The following is an 18,646-nucleotide window of genomic DNA, read 5'->3' as shown; positions in this document are numbered from 1 at the left end:
ACAGAACAAAATGTTTTTCAGGTTTAATTCAAAAGGGTGCAACCTCTAAGATCTGTGAAATGCATAAAGTTAACTGATGTTAGGGATCAAGTGTTTGATAACTGGTATACACATTGACCCAATGTATCTGGGAATGTAGACAAATAAAAAGAAATGCAGGAGGAAGCACCTGCTTGCTGACGAGAAGTTATTTCCACCCTAAGTGCTGTGAGACGTGGAGCTCTGTTCCGGTGGATAATGCGGGGGGCTTTCCCCATTTTCCCTGTTTACCTACGAATGCAGTGCCAGTGACCAGCTGCACAGAGCTATTCCCTGCAGCTCCACACTCCCAGGCCTCCAGATGTTTCAAACAAACAAGGGTGCCAACCTGTTGACGGGGAGTGGGGACATGTGACCCTCCATGCCACGATTTCCTGTTCTCAGCTTAATGCATTGCACAGGTGGATGGCAGCCACAAGTGCCAGTGCAGTTGCACAGTGTGTTATATGGTCTTCTCTAGCATCAGACTTCACAGTAATGTTTTATCAGCATGGACTCCTGAGCTACCTGTAGTTCAGACCTTTGTTTTGCAACCACTCGGTTATCCTACATACTAATAATTTTGAAAACATCACCATTTTTGCTAAACCCATGAAATGTATCGAATGTATTACACCACTGAATCTGGCATGGCCTTAACATTCATTTTTTATTCAATTGGACCAGTGCCAAGGCCACCAGTACTACAAACATCAGTTCCTTAGAGGAAGCACAACATGTGAGGTTGTTCTGGCAGCCACTACTGAACAACTGGGTCTTGAGGGCATTGTCCAGTTTATTGCTGAGTTGATTTGTCCATCGTCTTGTATAATAAAAGGAGAATGAATGAGTGAGCCCTTGTCCGGTTTGATGTGTGAGACGGTCAGAGGAGTTTTCCCACACGGTGAGAGGAAGAGTGAAAATGGTCTCACACTATACCTTTTCTCCCCCCCCCCCCCCTTTTCCATTTAGGAAGCACCCTATACAGTTGTGAATGGGGTTTCTCTCCCTTTGTCTTCGGATCGAGCGTGATTGGCACAGTTTACAGTAGGTGCGTGAGTATGAGAAAGTGATGTGGATTTTTTCCATGCTTTTTCTTATTGTTCTATGAAATGTTATGCCTCCTGTCTACCATTCACAAACACCAGTGGGCCCATTCATAAAGTCAATATCAGTTACATTAAAATCACACATAAAGATGAGCTTGGACAGGGAGGTGTTCTGAGGGCTGTAATCTACCAGAATGGCTTAAACACTTTGCCAGATATGTTAGTGATTCACACACCGATGCATGCACACACACACATGCATGTGCACACACACACACACACACACACACACACACACACACACACACACACACGATGAAAAATACGGATTGTGCTGTGTTAGCACATGGTTGGCAATATGGGCAGAGCTTTTTCTTCTCTTGCACTCTCCCCTCTTTCCCAGGGCTATTCAGGTTATATTGGGGGACAGGATGCAGCATCTGGGGACCTGGGATGTAGGGACACTGTATCCGCAGACCCTGGGAAAATCAGCCTGGAAAAAAGAATATGTAACCAGGACACCCTCAGCAAAGCTCCCATCACACACCTGCTGCAAATGCAGCTACAAAGAAGGGTGCTACATTCTGAGCATCACAAACACAGGTGGTCTAGCCATAACACATGGCAGCCTGGTCAGAAGGCCATGCTCAATCTATGTGTGAAAATGCAACCAAAACATTATTCCCATAGGAAACAAGTCTATGGAGCTGCAAGATTAATTGTTCCTGCTTAATGTAATATTGTTCATGTAAGTTTTCATATTAATCTGATAGATGTCTTCCTGATAAGAAGGAAAACACAAAGACATTTGTTTAGGATGACAACATCAATCAAAGACTCATTGTTTGATGTTTACTGTATTTCCTTCCCTTTGTTACTCATAGAATCCCTCAAAGTTGTAAGCATAAAACATCGAAAATAAAGATTTCACTTCACTTCATAGTTGTCATAGTTGCCATTACTAATGAATTTACATGGTTACATTTACAAGGCATTGTTTTTATGTTTTGCATTATTAATGAGCTCTTTAGGAGTTACTCCAAAGCCCAGGATGAAAAGAACATATCACATACTGAAGTGTTGCAAATAAATATTAAATTACATTAATTTATTTTTTGGACAAAAATATATGGTAGCCTAATTATATGTTTAATTATATGGACATTTACAAGCTTATCCACTTTGTCTGGGAAGTTTCCAGTGAAGACAGATCGTCAGTCTCCGATGATGAGGAGCTATATGATCATGTAAATAATGTTCCACGAAGTCGAGATTTGACTCACGCTGTAATGTTAGCTTTGCTACCCTCTAGTGGACACTGCTGCAAATAAACGTTAGAGTTTGTTAAACCAGTTCCTGTGATTCTTAACCCATACTCAACACCTATTTTGGATAGGGAGAAGGGGAGATTTATTTGACAAATTCGGCACTTTAAATAAAAGGGCAGAATATATTGCATACAGTGTATAATAAAACAGGTCACAGTTTTCAGAGTGCTGAGGGATCTAGCAGTTGCCTTTAAATAAATCTTTACATTTACATTTATGGCATTTAGCTGACTTTCATGTTTTGATGTGCTATAGTTACAGGAGTAACTATTTATATCTATATAATAATTACCAGTGAATAGGAATATTCTGAAAGTACACACAGAAACACACAGACACACACATACTGTCACACCATTTTATGCTAAAGCTTGATATTTAAACATGAGGTTTTACAGCAGACTAGATCAGTGCATATAATGGAACCCGAGAACCACAGTGGCCCAAACAGGAAATACATCTGTGTGGTTTAGTATACAACGTCCTGTAGCGTTAAGATTGAGACTTGGTGAAGTGGTCTCACTCATGACAACTTACAGGCAGTCCTTTTCTATATATAAACTACATACACTTTCTAATGTGTAAGAGAGGAATTTCTTGTACAATATGTGAATATTCTATGATTAGGAAAAAACATGATATTTTGTTTCGTAAGATCATCACTAATTATTTGTTTCTTTTTTTTTTTTATCATTCTTGTTCCATATGAATTCTGAATATGAATATGAATTCCAAGAAAGCAGCAAAGTTTGTGAACTGAGCACACTGGCAAAGAGGAAAGGGAAGATAAGCAGACTAAAATAAGTACAAGTATTGCGCATTTATCCATTTAGACTAATGTGGTCCCCCGGGGTGCACGCTAGGCCTCTCCACTTGCTGAGGCTGTTTAAGGGTGTATAAGAGAAAGAGAGTTTAGGATCTCCAGCAGCTAACGGCACATTCTTCAGACTCAATTCTCTTTTAAGGCACAGTGAGTCCACAGAAGATGTAAGTAGAAGTTTAAAGGTTTCATATTTCACAACTATTGAGATGGGTATTCGACAGTGATTCGACAATTTCTTTGTTAAATATTTAGTTATTTAAATATTCAATTAGACTGGACATATTTTGTTTGAATATCATAAATCGCTTTCTTTCTTTCTTGTAATAGACATGCTATTTTCTTATATTTTGTCAGTAATTATATGTTAACAAACATAACTAACTTCAGGATTGTAAGATTTTCTTTTATTTTTAATAGTTACAGTGCTAAAGGGATGTAAAAAGAGTAACATTCAGATTTTCAAACTATTTACATTTAAAATGTTTATTTCACAGTTTATGGGAAGGAGCATTAACAAGGAGCAATTAACACATATGGAAATGCAGTTTCTTTATAATTTTTTTATTTAATGTATACTTTTTTTGTTATTTGTAACTGTATTCCTTGAGTGCTATATATTTTTCTTTTTTTTTGTGTCTAGAACACCCATTGGCATATATGTTATATCAAACATTTTGCCTTCACCTTGGGGGTCGCATGTGAGTTTTAATTAGACATAGCCCACTTCCTCTGTCACCCTTCCTGTGTCTCTGTAGTCATAAGCAGTAATATAAAAACATCTGTTCCTTATATGCGATCCGTTCATCTCGCATGACTGTCTGCTCTATTCCACATCTCCGGTGTGTGCTGGTTTCAGGCGGAAGAAGTTATTGCTCTGAATATTGCTATGGGTTGCCCGCAGCATGAGTGTGCAAATGCTCTTATGGACTACAGGACTCAGTGGTGACAGCAGTGTAAACTGACGCATTGAAGACTCAGTGTTTGCTACCAGGTATGTTCGTCCACTTTAAAATGACCCAAAAACTACATATAATCAATGCAACAAATATCAGGGCATGTTTTGGTTTTTGAAAATTTGGGAATTTCCTTCAAATAGTCATGCAAAAAAGAGAAATGAGAACATACTGAAGAAACCTGTATTTACATTTGTCTGATGCTTTTATCCAAAGCGATTTACAACTATGACTGAGTACAACTTGGGCAATTGAGGGTTAAGCACCTTGCTTAGGGGCCCAACAGTGGCAGGGCTTGAACCAGCAACCTTCTGATTACAAAAGGTCAAGGACCTTAACCACAGAGATGCCACTGCCCTGTATTTGGGCATTTCTTTATTTATTTCTGTTTCTCTCTCGCGTCTCTCTTTCCAAGAATGGGCAGTACTTGCAGTGGTCAGAGGAAACAAGAAGGAAAAGGACATATAAATAATAACTCAGCGGCCTACACCCATTCTCACGTATGCATCACTTGTTCCCATTTGAAAACATAAAATATGTTATACCACGTAAAGGGTTCACTTGCTGTATCTATTTTGAAAATCAAATGAAGTTTCTCACTCTTTTGACTTTCTATTTTCAGCCAAGAGAACATGGACAGCTTGGCACGACCTATGGTAAAACCTTTCATAGTGTTTGTAAATCCAAAATGTGCTGATGATTTTTCCAAATGTAAAAAAGTAAAATATCATTCACGGCGAGCTGCGCTGTGGCCATCACAGGCCTATTACATTTTGGTCCAATAAGGTGTATAAAAATATTACTACCACAATGTGTAATACCACGATTGCTTTGCTGCATACTGCAAGCAATCTTCTTCACAAAAAGAAAATTGCAGCAGAAAGTAAATGAACAAAAGTATTTGCACTCATTTTGGCTTCATTTCATTTCTAGATGAAAATATTGTCATCGCTCAGTATGACTTTGAACCAACCAGTGATAGCGACCTTCCATTTAAGAAAGGAGAAAAACTCAATATCATTCAGGAGTAAGTAGATGTTGCTCCACACATGGAATATCATTATATTTATATTATGATTTGTAGTTAAAATACACAATATATCCAAGAATAGCATTTATGCCTAGGCCAAATGTAAGGATTTTAACAACTTTTCTGTGACTCTGAAATGCCTGAGTGTGTGCTAGGTTTCTTAGTAAACAGTTACAGAAAATGAAAAGCTAAATATGCATAATACTGAGCCAGATTGACTAACTGACCTCTGCTTACATGGCAGAAAAGGTGACTGGTGGTTAGCTAAATCTCTGATCACTGGAGATGAGGGATACATACCATGTACATATGTCGCCCGAGCCCACACATTGGAGGTTGAGAAGTAAGCTCTTAATTTCCCCTTAACCCTTTCCCCGAAATCCACTACACCCACCTTGAAACCCCAGGCCATTTTCTAATGGCTACCTTAAGTAACGAAAAGTAGGTTTGACAAGTAGGTCTTCCCTTGTACTCTACTTTCCAGATGGTTCTTCAAGGATCTGAGCCGCAGAGACACGGAGCGTATTCTGCTAGCCCCAGGCAACAAAGCCGGGTCGTTCCTTGTGCGAGAGAGTGAGACGACTCCAGGTCAGGACTTTGTCAGTTGTACATAGAGTGCTGTCATGATAGGCAATTACTTTCACAAGGAGCCACAAAACCAATGTGTAATGCTTCACCAATCAAGCACACAGTTCTGTAAAAAGGTAATTGACTACAAACTTTGGAACTGATATAGCCACTACTGTGCTTGTGTGCTACAGTTCAGAACAGCTTTAGTCCTCTCATACCTGAACAGCTTGTTCTGAGCCACCATATTCCCATCATCTTTAAATTTGGCTGTTGTCATTACCTTAAGACAGTAAGACTGTGGTTACCATACAAAATCTATGTATTCAATATACACATGCACATTTCTCCAATAAATACACCATCAATATAAAATCATAATATTGAGCTTTTTGATATCCCCTTCACTTTTAACTATAACCTTAATGTAGGTGCAATGCTCAGGAAATAATAAATCTTTCTTTCATTGAAATTTTACCCAAATCTTCCCCACAGGTTCATTCTCCCTGTCCATAAGGGACTTGACTCCAGAGAGTGGGGACATAGTCAAGCACTATAAGATCCGCACCCTTGACCATGGTGGATACTACATCTCCGCCAGCTTGACCTTCTCCTCCCTGAGGGATCTTGTTCAGCACTACTCCAGTACGACTGCCAAATGTTTCGTACATTTTCACAGACCCCATGCAAAGCTCATAGAATTACTTTTCTGTCCCGAAGTTCTTGTGTTTTGAGAGACATTAGACTCATCCATGAACAAAGTTGGAGGTCACTTACATAAATAGAATAATATTGTGTGGGACCATCAGCTAGATAGGTGTGTGTTAGCAGACCAACTTTCCATTATGTTAAAATCAGTTCATTTTATTGAGAGGCAGCTTGGTTTACAAAGCCTTCAGAAAAGGGTGCTCATGCTGCTCATGCTGCAGCATGCACTTCCTTGGAACCTTTCTTGTTCAGTCTATACCAGCAAATAAGAAGGTCAGTACTGCAGTTTCTTGCCTATACACTCTGGTGTGAGAAATGAATCAAACTGGGTGTGGGTTTTTTTCTCAATGTTTTGTTTATAAATCACCACATTCTGCATACAGGTCCACCTTCTTATTTCTGTTCATTTTATTAGCTTAAACATCTAAGCTTCTAAATGATATGTATTGTTTTGGAGGTTTACCAGAACGTAAGAGCCATGCTACCTGCCAAAATGCATAAGGGCAAATGTATTTATTTACTATACATGCAATAAGCATCAAATGGAAGTGAACATCCTAGCTAGTTACAAGCTAGCTTGTTCCTTGTACCTGTTCATGTTCTCTTATTCTGCATGTGTTTGTAGGATCAGCTGATGGGCTGTGTCAGAGGCTGGGAAGTCCCTGTAAATCTGCAGCACCTCAGAGGCCCTGGGCCCAGGATGACTGGGAGATCCCAAGGGAAACACTGAAGATGGTGAAGAAACTCGGTGCTGGGCAATTTGGAGAAGTCTGGATGGGTAAGAAACATAAGACACTATCACCCTGGTGCTGACAGCTGACAGGAACATAGCTGTGGTTCCTTTTCGTGATTGCTGACAGATCTGGAATCAGCTTCTTGGGGGAGGTGGTGGCGCTGAATAATATGAATTGATATTAATAAGCCCGATTACAGCACCGTGTGGACCCACTCACATTCTGACTGCAGTTATTTCATTTAGAGACAGAAAATAAATTCCTTTCCACTACATATTTCACCAAGCAGTTATCACAGAGTGGGCAAACCGTTTCAATGTCTTTGACTCATTTTTCTTCCAAGCCAGGTTCCACATTACTTATGATCATAATATTAATTATGATTCACTGCAGTAAAATGTTTTGTGTGTATTCAATGTGTAATAATAATAATAATAATAATAATAATAATAATAATAATAATAATAATTGACACAGGCTCATATTTTCTTGCATTTTAAGGCTACTATAAAAACAACCAGAAGGTGGCTATTAAGACGCTAAAAGAGGGAACCATGGAGCCAGCGGCCTTCCTCCAGGAGGCCAACCTTATGAAGAAACTGCAGCACGTCAGGCTTGTGAGACTACATGCCGTAGTAACACAGGAGCCCATTCTCATAGTCACAGAGTTCATGGCAAACGGTGAGGGCCTTTTCCAATATGACTTGCCTGAGCAGTTGTAGACTAAAAGATTACTTGTCAGTGACTAATATTTTTGGACCAATTTCAGGGAGCTTATTAGATTTTCTGAAAACCACGGATGGCAAGAAACTTAAATTGCCCAAGTTAATAGACATGACAGCTCAGGTAAGTACTATCTCACACAACAGCCATGTCATTTTTAAGACTATTAACTATTTTTAAAAGAGCAAAAATACTTAAAAGTTGTAAGCTTGATATGTTAAATATTATGGAAAGATGTGTTGCTTATAATGGAAAGATAGCTGTACAATTTTTCTAAAGTCCTATTTTTAGAGAAAGTGTTTGCCATAAACTTGTGTAATGAATGCAGTGGAAAAAGTAAATGACGTTCTCAGTCTGTGGTCAGGCTATGAGTTTACTTTAACAACGTCTCCAGAACTTGATAATTACCTTCCGGACAAGAAGTGATGTCACATTTTCCATCTAACCCACTTCCTGAAAAAGAGCTCTCTGATGCAGTTTGGGTTCAAACAGCTTGCTTCAAATTCACCCTGTCAGCACTGGCAAACTATTGGTCAGTGCCTGGAGTGAAATGAATGAAAAAAGTACGATGGAGTTACTAGACTGAGTAGAGGAATTTTTTAATTCATGTATAAAATTACTATAAAAAATTATCTCCAAAATGCAAACATTTAACCCTAAACATTATTTTTCAGTGTAGAAATGGTGTCTAAGTGTTTACATGTGTATGAATGTCCATGTGGTATCAGTTACTATTTGAGCTACTCTCCATTCTTCTCTTTGTAACAGATTGCAGAGGGTATGGCCTATATTGAAAGAAAGAATTATATTCACAGAGACCTTCGTGCAGCCAACATACTTGTATCAGAGACCTTGCACTGTAAAATAGCTGACTTTGGTTTGGCCAGGATTATAGAGTCTGAATACACCGCACATGAAGGTAAGGATACTTAATTCTTCCTACATTATAGTAGTGTAATTATATGTATAATCTGCTAACATAAAACTAGCATAGGTTTGTGGAAAAAAACGGAGCACTGAGTAAGTCACTGACATGCGATATGACATGAGATATGATTTGAGATATGACATTTGATTTCCAAATGTTTATTATTATGGTCACCATGCTATCTGAATTTTTAACCCCCCCCCCCCCCCCCCCTCCACACACACACACACACACACATACACAACACCTTTCTTTCATTACTTCATTACTCTCCATGTATCTTTTATTTTTTCATTTACTCATTAGGTGCAAAGTTCCCAATTAAGTGGACAGCACCCGAAGCTATCAATTTTGGTACCTTTAGTATCAAGTCAGATGTCTGGTCCTTTGGCGTTCTCCTTACTGAGATAGTCACCTATGGAAGAGTGCCTTATCCAGGTAATGGGGACCATTTCACAGTGTCTCGCTGCGTATATTATTCACAATAATATGTATTTTTCATGATGAACTTGGTCTTGTCCTGTCTCCATTCTCTAGAAAATGTACATTGCCTTGACACTTTATTATATAATATATATATATCAACTGTAAACGCACACCCTGCAAAACAGCTTGCTCCTCTTTTATATCCTGCTGTTGGTGTCTTGCTCTAGGCATGACAAATCCTGAAGTGATCCGGAACTTGGACCGGATGTACAGGATGCCGTGCCCAGATGGCTGCCCTGAGGAGCTGTACAACATCATGCTCCTGTCCTGGAGACAGAAGCCAGAGGAGAGACCCACATTCGACTACTTGCAGGACACACTCAATGACTTTTTTATCGCCACTGAGGGGCAGTATGAGATGCAGCCTTAGACAAGTGAATGGAAAGACATGCAGAAGGAACAGGGGGGCATGGGGGGGGGGGGGTGATGGCCAGCCCTATCGCATGATGTCACACAGTGTGCAAGCATGTCATAAACTGTCGTGATAATGTGGAATATGCTGCCTGTAACTGGACCCATCACTGGATTACCAATCAGTGGATTTGATCGTTATATGGAATGTTTCCACCGGATTACCAATCAGTGGATTAGATCTGTTATATGGAATGTTTCACAAATACATGATAACACTGCACTGTGTAAGTAAATTCTAAACATGAAATGCAGAGCCTTGAATGACTAAAGTATTTTAGAGATCTACTGTTGTGGCAGTATTTCACACACCAAGTGCACATGTCAGACAGATCGTTCCTGCCATATTTGGTTTCGTTCAACACAGTTTTGTGATTTTAGTTACCTGGTTATTGGGCAGTATTGGTTCTCCTTTATTAATTACTTGATGGTATGTTCAAGCAGATCACTGGCTACTTCCACTGAACCAGTACCGGGTGTGGCAATGCAGGAAAACAGAGGAGCTCTCAGTGAAGTCATTGTACTGAAGTTTGTGGATGTTTGTTGATGCTTGTTAATGTTTGTCAGAACAATCATTGGTGTTAATCTTTGTCTGATATTTTTTAATTTCCTTTCATCCTAAAATATGTACTGTTCCTTTTGTTGATTGTAATTTAAATATATTTTTCATATGAATAAATTGCATAAGTGCATATTCACACATTCAAAAGACACCCACACACACACCTACACACACCCAAACCAAGTCTGGCAGCCAAAAGGCAGCCTGTATTCAAAAATAGTTTTGTGGAACTAAGTATGAACCTGTTTCCAAAAATATAAATCATAAACTGAAACCATCCTCTAAGTCTATAGGAGGGGTAGATCATTCTACAGTCATTCTTCGGTAAGATGGACGTTTACTAACTGCGAGCAAATCTGCACCTACAGGAAAGATAACTTTAAATGATCAGTCAACAAAGAGGTCTTGAGAAAACATTAAGATCTTATGCTATGATGTAAATATTGGTATTATTCAATGTGGTATTATACTATTTGATGAAACTGTTGGTCTCCTTTGTAAAACCTATTTATAACTATTTGCAAATATTTAATCAACCAAATCCAGACATGTACCAAGAGACTGAGTTCAGTTTCAGATTTCATCTGGAAGAGCAGGAAGGTGCTTCATTAAGGCAAAGGCTCACCTAGAGCCTCCTGCACCTCTATCTGTCACTCTGCATGCCCCATGAGACAGAGACATGTTTGCAGATAAACGAAGGAAAATAACACCAACACCCTAGAGGCGATCCTGAGGTTTCCTGCCCAGCAGAAACAGGAAGCTGTGAGTAAGCATTCCTCTCATAGCAGCTTACAAGAGAGCGCACTCTTGCCACTGATAACAGCTGCCAGGCATGAAATTCCAAATAGCCATTGGACACCTTTAATCTGCATTTGGAATAATGTTTGGCTATAGGATTTGAGGGGAGCATAGGATTGGACAATTTGAGTAGAGAATAGGAGGGAAGGATTTGCGTATTTATGAGACTGCAGTCCTTGATGAGACTCATAGTTTGAGTGCATGAAAATGTCTGCTTGTGTGACAGTGCTGTATGCTCTTATTTTGATCATTGCTTCCTTTTGAGGCAGCTGTGTATGTGACTTCAAACATTATAATATTTGTGTAGTAGTGTTTGAAAAGGCCACGATAATGTCCCACCAGCCATAAGAGCCATTCTAATGTATTTTTTTCCTGAGAGAGTTTCAGTGTCATGCTTGTTAATGATGCTACTAGTTCTGTTCTGCTTGCCAACAAAGGCATTTTTGGTCAGAAGCTGTAGCCAGAAACAGTTCCTGACTAAGGTAAGATGCAGCATAGATAGATGCATCACCACATTCTCTGTGTGTAAGTCACCCTGGATAAGAGCGTCTGCTGAATGCCATAAATCTAAATGTAAAATGTAATGTAAATGTGTGTGTGTGTGTGTGTGTGTGTGTGTGTGTGTGTGTGTGTGTGTGTGTGTGTGTGTGTGTGTGTGTGTGTGTGTGTGAATGTGCATGTATATGCATTCCTTGATGTTCTCCAGGATAAGACAAATAGAGGGGTGAGTGAACTCACTAAGCATGCTGTATATGTCTCCTTGATTCTTCAGCTGATATATACTGGATGCTGTCCAGGCCAATTACACTAAAACCTCTTCACAAATTGATTACCTGTAAAAACCTATCCAGTTATAATGATTACAGGGAAACATTTTCTTTGAACTATGAAAAATGTGTAGTGTTTTTATTTAAGCATCCATCTGAAGTACAGACGTGGGAGAATCGTGAAAAATTAAGCATCTCTGTGTGAGACTGTCAGTAGGTCAAGTTGTTTTTATTATTCATTTCCAGCAGAGGGCAGTAAAACACAAGTCCATGGAAGTAAAGTGTTTCAATCTGAAAGCTAGATTTCAAACAATGAAAAATCTGTATGAGACAATGAAAACCCTTTGAGACCATTCAGATTCATTTCTCTGTAAAACTGTAGTTTGCCTGTAATTCAAATAAGACTAGTCAATATAAGGTGAAATATTACAAATTAACCTTCCTCATGAAAGGTTTACTTTAGGTATTTTGTAACAATGACACGAGATTTAGAATCATTCTTGAATTTTAAACGATTAGCTAAATGTAATGCTTTACCAATTCTACACGGCAGTGCTTAACTTATTAAGAAGTTCCCCCAGGGAGTGCCTGACTAACATGCCATTAGAGAGGAATGCTGTAACATGGTGAAAAAGGCTAAAAGGCTATCAGCCCCTGCATCTGCCTCCAGAGAAATCACAGCTTTGAGTATAAAAGATTACTCACACCCCCTCCCTTGTGCCCAGTGCCATCCATCCACTACTATGCTCCCCAGGCTAAAATGAGTGCACATTAGTGCTGGCAGGAAACCATGCATTCCCATTTCACTGCTTGCTTCTGTGTCCCTGGATAATTTTGCTCCTCCAAGCTACTTGTCTTATGGTTGCCAGATGCCACACTTGTAATGGGTATCATTATCAAGGAGAGAATTAGAAGTTGAATGAATGCAGCAGTAATAAAAACATCTCCCAGGAGAGGTGCACAGCCCATTTCAGTCCAAAGACCTTTTTTTTTCCCCTTACATCAGTAATATCAATAAAAATGTTATGCAGGGAAAAGCCAGAGCCTCATTTGTTCTAGGGCTCTATAAAAATTCAAGACAGTGTAAATAATACTGATGACATCACATAAGTCTTCTTCTAATTGACTGTAGATTGTAGGTCCAGTGAGATAAAATTTATCACTGTCATGGTAGGCAAATACATTTTTTGACAAATAGAAACTGCTTGTCTTGTGTCAGTCACTGCATGAGCAACACACACATGCCACTGAGATTGACAGTGCTCTGAGAGCCTTCATTCAGTCGTCTTTAAATGAATCACAGCTATATGGAGTGTCAAGCATCTAATGCAAATTAGTAGATAACATTCATGGGTCATTTGTGCATGTAAAAGTTTCAAGTTTCAAGTTCAAGTTTCAAGTTTGGATTATTTGTCACATACATAGTCATACACAGTATAACTCGCAGTGAAATGGTTGAGAGTGCTCTGTCCACACTGAGGAAAAAGAAAACAGGGGTGCATAGAGAAATATAGATATTCTATATATGTGAAATATATATATATGCAAAGAGAAATATAGATATTCCATATATGTACAAAATATATTAACAATGTATGTACAATATATGTATATTATGCTTATATACACAATGTACAATGTATATGGTTGTGTATATATATGTACACAATGTACAGAATGTACAGATCCATTTTGTAGAATAACATATTTACAGTTGTTATGTTACATGGTGGTAATTGAATATATAAACAATTATTGAATATGTATACAGTTATGTTACATGGTGGTGGTGGTCCCCACAGTTTATCAGTTTCCCTGATTCAGGGCCCGAATGGCCTGTGGGAAGAAGCTCCTCTTCAGTCTCTCTGTCTTGGTCTTCAGGGAGCGAAAGCGCCTCCCTGACCTCAACAGAGAGAAGAGCCTATTGTTGGGATGGGTGGGCTCCTGCACTCCTGAATCCCAATATTTCAAGTAATTTTACCTTTATGGTTGCGCTTTGCAAACCAATTTGCACTTTAAATCACAAACTATTATATGGAGAACTGAGGGAGGCAAAGATGGGCCCAGTTAGCTTAAAGCTTCCTTTTGCGCATAACCGTCATTCTTGAGGTGACATTCCAATATCTCACTGGTTTGAGCCACGGATAGAAAACAAACTATTCCTTTCCCAGTCACTCTATCCCCACAGAAGCGCCTGCTCTGCTTGTCTGACCCCTACGCCCCTTGTGCCATTACCAAGACGAGCATGAGTTGAATGCCAAACAGGGAATAAAAAAAATGGCGGTGTAAGCTGAATTCATTTACCCCTCTCAACTATACAGATATATACTGGACAATCTCTCACTCTCTTTTCTGTGATGGATTTTAAAAATGTTTTATGATTGGAGTTTTGTTTTTTTTTAGATGAATCTAGATCACTATGTAGATCCATGCAGTTTAGTGGATCTTAAAAGTACGTGCCTGCCTGGTTATTCAGTGGCTGACAGAAGGTTTTTACTGCCTTGCAAGGTATAAAGTAATGAAGCAAAACCTTATCAGATAGATTAAAGCTCCTTGCTGAGCTGATACATGAATATATCGGTATAGTCGAGAGGGGTCTGGTGCACATGGGGTAAGATACAATGCGTTATTGTGCTCGTCTGCTGTCGGGGATCAAAGAATTTTTCAAAGAATTTTACAAAAAATCCTGTTTATGTTTCCTTTTAAAGTTTGCCTATAGAGTTCATGACATGATAAAATGAAGCCTCAAATGAAAATGACTACTTAATTGTTGTGCTTTTATAGCTGTAAATTGTTAAATTCCAAGTTGCACATTCATACCCACTTCTGCATAATCACCTCTTGCCTTCAAGGAGTTTTAGACAATGCTTAGGGCTCTGTGGGGTTTGTATTTCAAGTAATCAAATTTGTAATCAAATTTGACCTCAGAGTGAAAGCACCAATATATTTACTCAAATTTCAAATAAATTTCAACATCTTTACAGATTGCATGCATTACAATGAACTGGAGTTAAGAGACTACACAGAGGTGCAGTATTTAGAGGCGTTTGTGTGAGACGCAAACTAAGCTCATTGAAATTTAATAAAAAGCCTGACAAAGTTTTTAAAGGCATCTACAATGTTCAGTCTAAAGTCTTGATCATGAACTTAGACCAAAGCCTGCAGATTTTTTGATTTTGTCTGGTTTTGCTGATATTCAGAGATATCATTCCTTTATGTTATAAGTGAATTACATGTGTTAGTGTAGCTGAGAAACCTGAAAAGTGTTTGCTAAGTCAACTGGTATTCGAATAGCTTCATAAGCCCATATCACTTCATCATGAATTAAGCCATCACTTCACATACACAGTGAAGTTCCTATTTCCCCAAAGTCCAATGCCTTTCTGTCTTGTTTCAGATTCTGGTCTTTGACCTCCATCAATTGACTGTCAATTTAAAAGGTCATCCTCAGCACAGGCTGGAGTCTGTGTGGCTGGCATCAGACTGTTGGATCATGTGTGTCTGCTGTATCAATATTCACATGCGTAACTGACCTTGAAAGCTGTCTTTCCTGATCACAGAACTGCCCATGCTGCTTCTCACCCTCACTTAGAAATAATTGGAATCCTTTTTGAGCCTGTTTCAGTAAAATCAATAGCTGCATGTGCTCATTACTTTAATATTTTCCAGCAAAATAAACAAAATTAAATCAACTTTCTGTGGTATATCAGCTTTCTCCACCCTGTTTCTGGAAATCTCTTCCAATCTTATTCCTAGATTGTAATTAACTAAGCTCTTCAGGAGCATGTGCGCATAAACTCCAGCTATGTTAGATTAGAATTAGAACTAAGATCTCAGGAGCTGAACACCCAAACCCTAAAGAAAGAGAGACTCAATGAATATCTGTTACTGTAGGAATGCATCCAGTCTGAACCATGTAGTACATTTACAGACACATGTTCCCCTGTTATGGTTACTACATCCCATGCTGTCAAGCAGTACTGTGCCCTTGGAAACACACTGATCAAGATCCATCTTAATGATGATTCATTTGTTCTGATGTCCATGCCAAGAAGCCTAATGACTTACAAAACATAAGCCAAGAAACATAAGGACTTACAAAACCAGAATGATTCTGAAGTCACCGATCAGCTGGTTAGTCAGATTGTTCTCAGTGTACCAGGAAGCCAATTTCATGATGAATTCAGTGAGCAAACACTTTTAAAAAGGTGTACAATTGGAAGAGGTTACCAAAGAGCCATTTCACTTCCTTTATTTAAAACATCAGCTATTAAACAGTGATAACAGCTTGTTTTTCTATTATGTAACATGCAATGGAGAGTAAGAAAGGAAATAAAAAATGTATGCTGATGTGTTGACAATGTCGTGACTAAACAAATAAGAAATCTGTCCAACCAGAAATATTACGTTTGATGCATTCATTTGAGTCTGTCATGAAGCATTCATAGCAACAAATAAAGAGTGGCAAGAAAAAACTTGAAATTAAGCATAAAATCTATAATCTGCGGATTTTAGACTTCAAGCAATAACACCTGTTGCTGATCACTAATACTTCTTTGCTGAAAGATCTCAACATGTTTTCTGCATACTTTGAAACCTACAACCCACAGCAACACAGAAGAGCCATAATGTCCCCTGAGGACCACATATGGTGTGAGGAGATGCTTGAAAAAGGTAAAGACATGGAAGACTGCTTGCCCTAATGGAATCCCTGGCTGTGCCCTCAGGGCGTGTGCTCAATGGGTGGCTGAAGTCTGTGCTGATGTTTTCAATATGTCACTGGCCCAAACTACTGTTCCCACCTACTTTAAGAAAACTACAATCTTACCTGTTCCAAAGGAATCGGCCATCACATGTCTGCTGTCACATTATCAGCCCCATTAAAATGATTAACATTCTCAATACCTTGAACTATCCAACTTCTTATCCACGTGAGGCTTGTCAGCGTCTTTACCACCTCAGATGCCTAAGAGACTTCAGACTGCTCTCCAAGGTGCTGCAGAACTTCTACAGCTGCACTATTGAGAGCATCCTCACAGAGAACATCACAGTCTGGTTTGGGAACATCAACAAGCAGGACAGACAAGCACTCCAAAGGGTGGTATGTTCAGCAGAGCGCATCACTCATACAGAACTTCCTGACCTGCAGACCATATATTAGAAGCGGTGCCAAACCAAAACCAGGAGGATTGTGAAGGACCCCACCCATCCCAACAATAGGCTCTTCTTTCTGTTGAGGTCAGGGAAGCGCTTTTGCTCCCTGAAGACCAACACAGAGAGGCTAAAGAGGAAGTTCTTCCTGCAAGCCATTTGGGCCCTGAATCAGGGCAACTGATAAACTGTGGGGACCACTCTGTGTACTGTGTATGATGTCAACAATGACATTATAAAAAGACTGTAATAACTGTAAATTGTAAATTGTAAAACAAGCAAATTGGAAATTGTACATTGTACATTGTGTATATATACATATTATACATATACTGTAGTTCCTGTATATCTCCTCAGCTTGGACGAAGCAGTTACAAAAGCATTTCACTGCAAGTTATACCATGTATGACTATGTACGTGACCAATAAACTTTGAACTTTGAACTCTGAGAGAGTTGACACCTTCAAGTTCCTTGGAGTCCACATAAGCCCAGACATCACATGGTCCCCCTACACCTCCCCTATCACCCCTATCATCAAGAGGACATAACAATGCCCAAAAGGCTGAGAAAGATTTAACCTGCACATCTAGATCCTTTCAACCTACATCCTAGTATCGACCTTCAGCTGGAATAACGCAAACTATGATGTGCAATTATTACTCATCAATCAAGAATATGCAATATTGTTAATTAATCATGCATATGACTATAAGATGCAATAAAGTGTGTTAACTCATGACTCAGTACCTCAGGATACCTTATTGTGCCATAATGACAAATGCTGTCATGTGTAACATCTCATTGTTACGGTGGAATGTTCTATGTGATCTTTCGCTATCTGCAATCTAATGCTTGATTGTGTGTGCACTTTATGTGCATACTTCTTAATGTATCTACACCAGTGAGAAAGCTTTTTAGTGTGCTGTTGTGGTTTAATGACATTAAAAGCTGAAATGAATTGTGGTTGATCTACTCTGTGTTTGATCTGCACCTAAAAATGCTGCAGTTCATTTTGATCTGCTGAAGATTTTTTAGGAGTTTTATTGTTCACCTAATTCAAAGTCTTTCATCTTCACCAGCTTCTGGATGTGACAAGTATCTAATTAACTGCTTATTTAATAATGTTTAATGCCATATGGATGATTGTCTCTCAGCTCCACACTATGGAGAACCCTATACTGCTCAGCTTGATTTAGGCTTTCATCCCATTCAACTCATTTAATCACTGAGACCAGCATGTCCTCTCCCTGAGTGGCATAGATGGACTGCCTACATCAACAGACAGTGTCCCCAAATGTGTCTGGGTACCCCACTCTGCGAAGCATTGTCAGAGTGCTTAAATTATCTTTGATATGCAACCTGAACTGCACAGACTGAATGACTGGCTTTCCAAACTTCAGAAAGGCTTTAAATGTTCCAAATGGCAGTACAAATTGACAGAGGGGATAATACATTGATAGAAAACACATGGTGGAGAATTTTGGATTCATGGATAGCTAAATAGTTTGTTGTTATGATTTTGGACAACACCTTTTTGACTTATACTCATACTACCCAGGTTTAAGGCAGATTTAAACAGCAACACACCATCTAGTCTGAGATTCCTAAT

At 39.0% G+C, this 18,646-nt stretch overlaps 1 protein-coding gene across 4 annotated transcripts; it reads left to right on the top strand.

Annotated features, from left to right (window-relative positions):
• The first annotated feature begins 3,248 nt into the window (after positions 1–3,248).
• blk (BLK proto-oncogene, Src family tyrosine kinase) lies at positions 3,249–10,472 on the top strand. Of its 4 annotated transcripts, XM_035524673.1 has the most exons (15): positions 3,249–3,382; positions 3,859–3,916; positions 4,075–4,209; positions 4,587–4,671; positions 4,794–4,827; positions 5,105–5,198; positions 5,446–5,544; positions 5,686–5,789; positions 6,264–6,413; positions 7,102–7,254; positions 7,712–7,891; positions 7,980–8,056; positions 8,702–8,852; positions 9,168–9,299; positions 9,515–10,468. In XM_035524673.1, exons 4-15 carry the CDS (start codon positions 4,588–4,590, stop codon positions 9,715–9,717), a joined length of 1,461 nt encoding a protein of 486 aa, XP_035380566.1. In that variant the 5' UTR covers positions 3,249–3,382; positions 3,859–3,916; positions 4,075–4,209; position 4,587; the 3' UTR covers positions 9,718–10,468. The 4 variants fall into 4 exon arrangements, 3 of the variants coding, with proteins under 3 accessions (XP_035380566.1, XP_035380567.1, XP_035380568.1); XM_035524674.1 differs by lacking the exon at positions 3,859–3,916; XR_004775842.1 differs by lacking the exons at positions 3,249–3,382; positions 3,859–3,916 and having other exon boundaries at positions 3,952–4,209; positions 9,515–9,985; positions 10,203–10,472.
• Positions 10,473–18,646: the final 8,174 nt, after the last annotated feature.

This window comes from Electrophorus electricus, chromosome 3 (assembly GCF_013358815.1).
Source record: "Electrophorus electricus isolate fEleEle1 chromosome 3, fEleEle1.pri, whole genome shotgun sequence".
NCBI classification, from domain to species: domain Eukaryota; kingdom Metazoa; phylum Chordata; class Actinopteri; order Gymnotiformes; family Gymnotidae; genus Electrophorus; species Electrophorus electricus.
The sequence above is the reverse complement of the archived record's forward strand: the minus strand, read 5'-3'. Positions and strand labels throughout refer to the sequence as shown.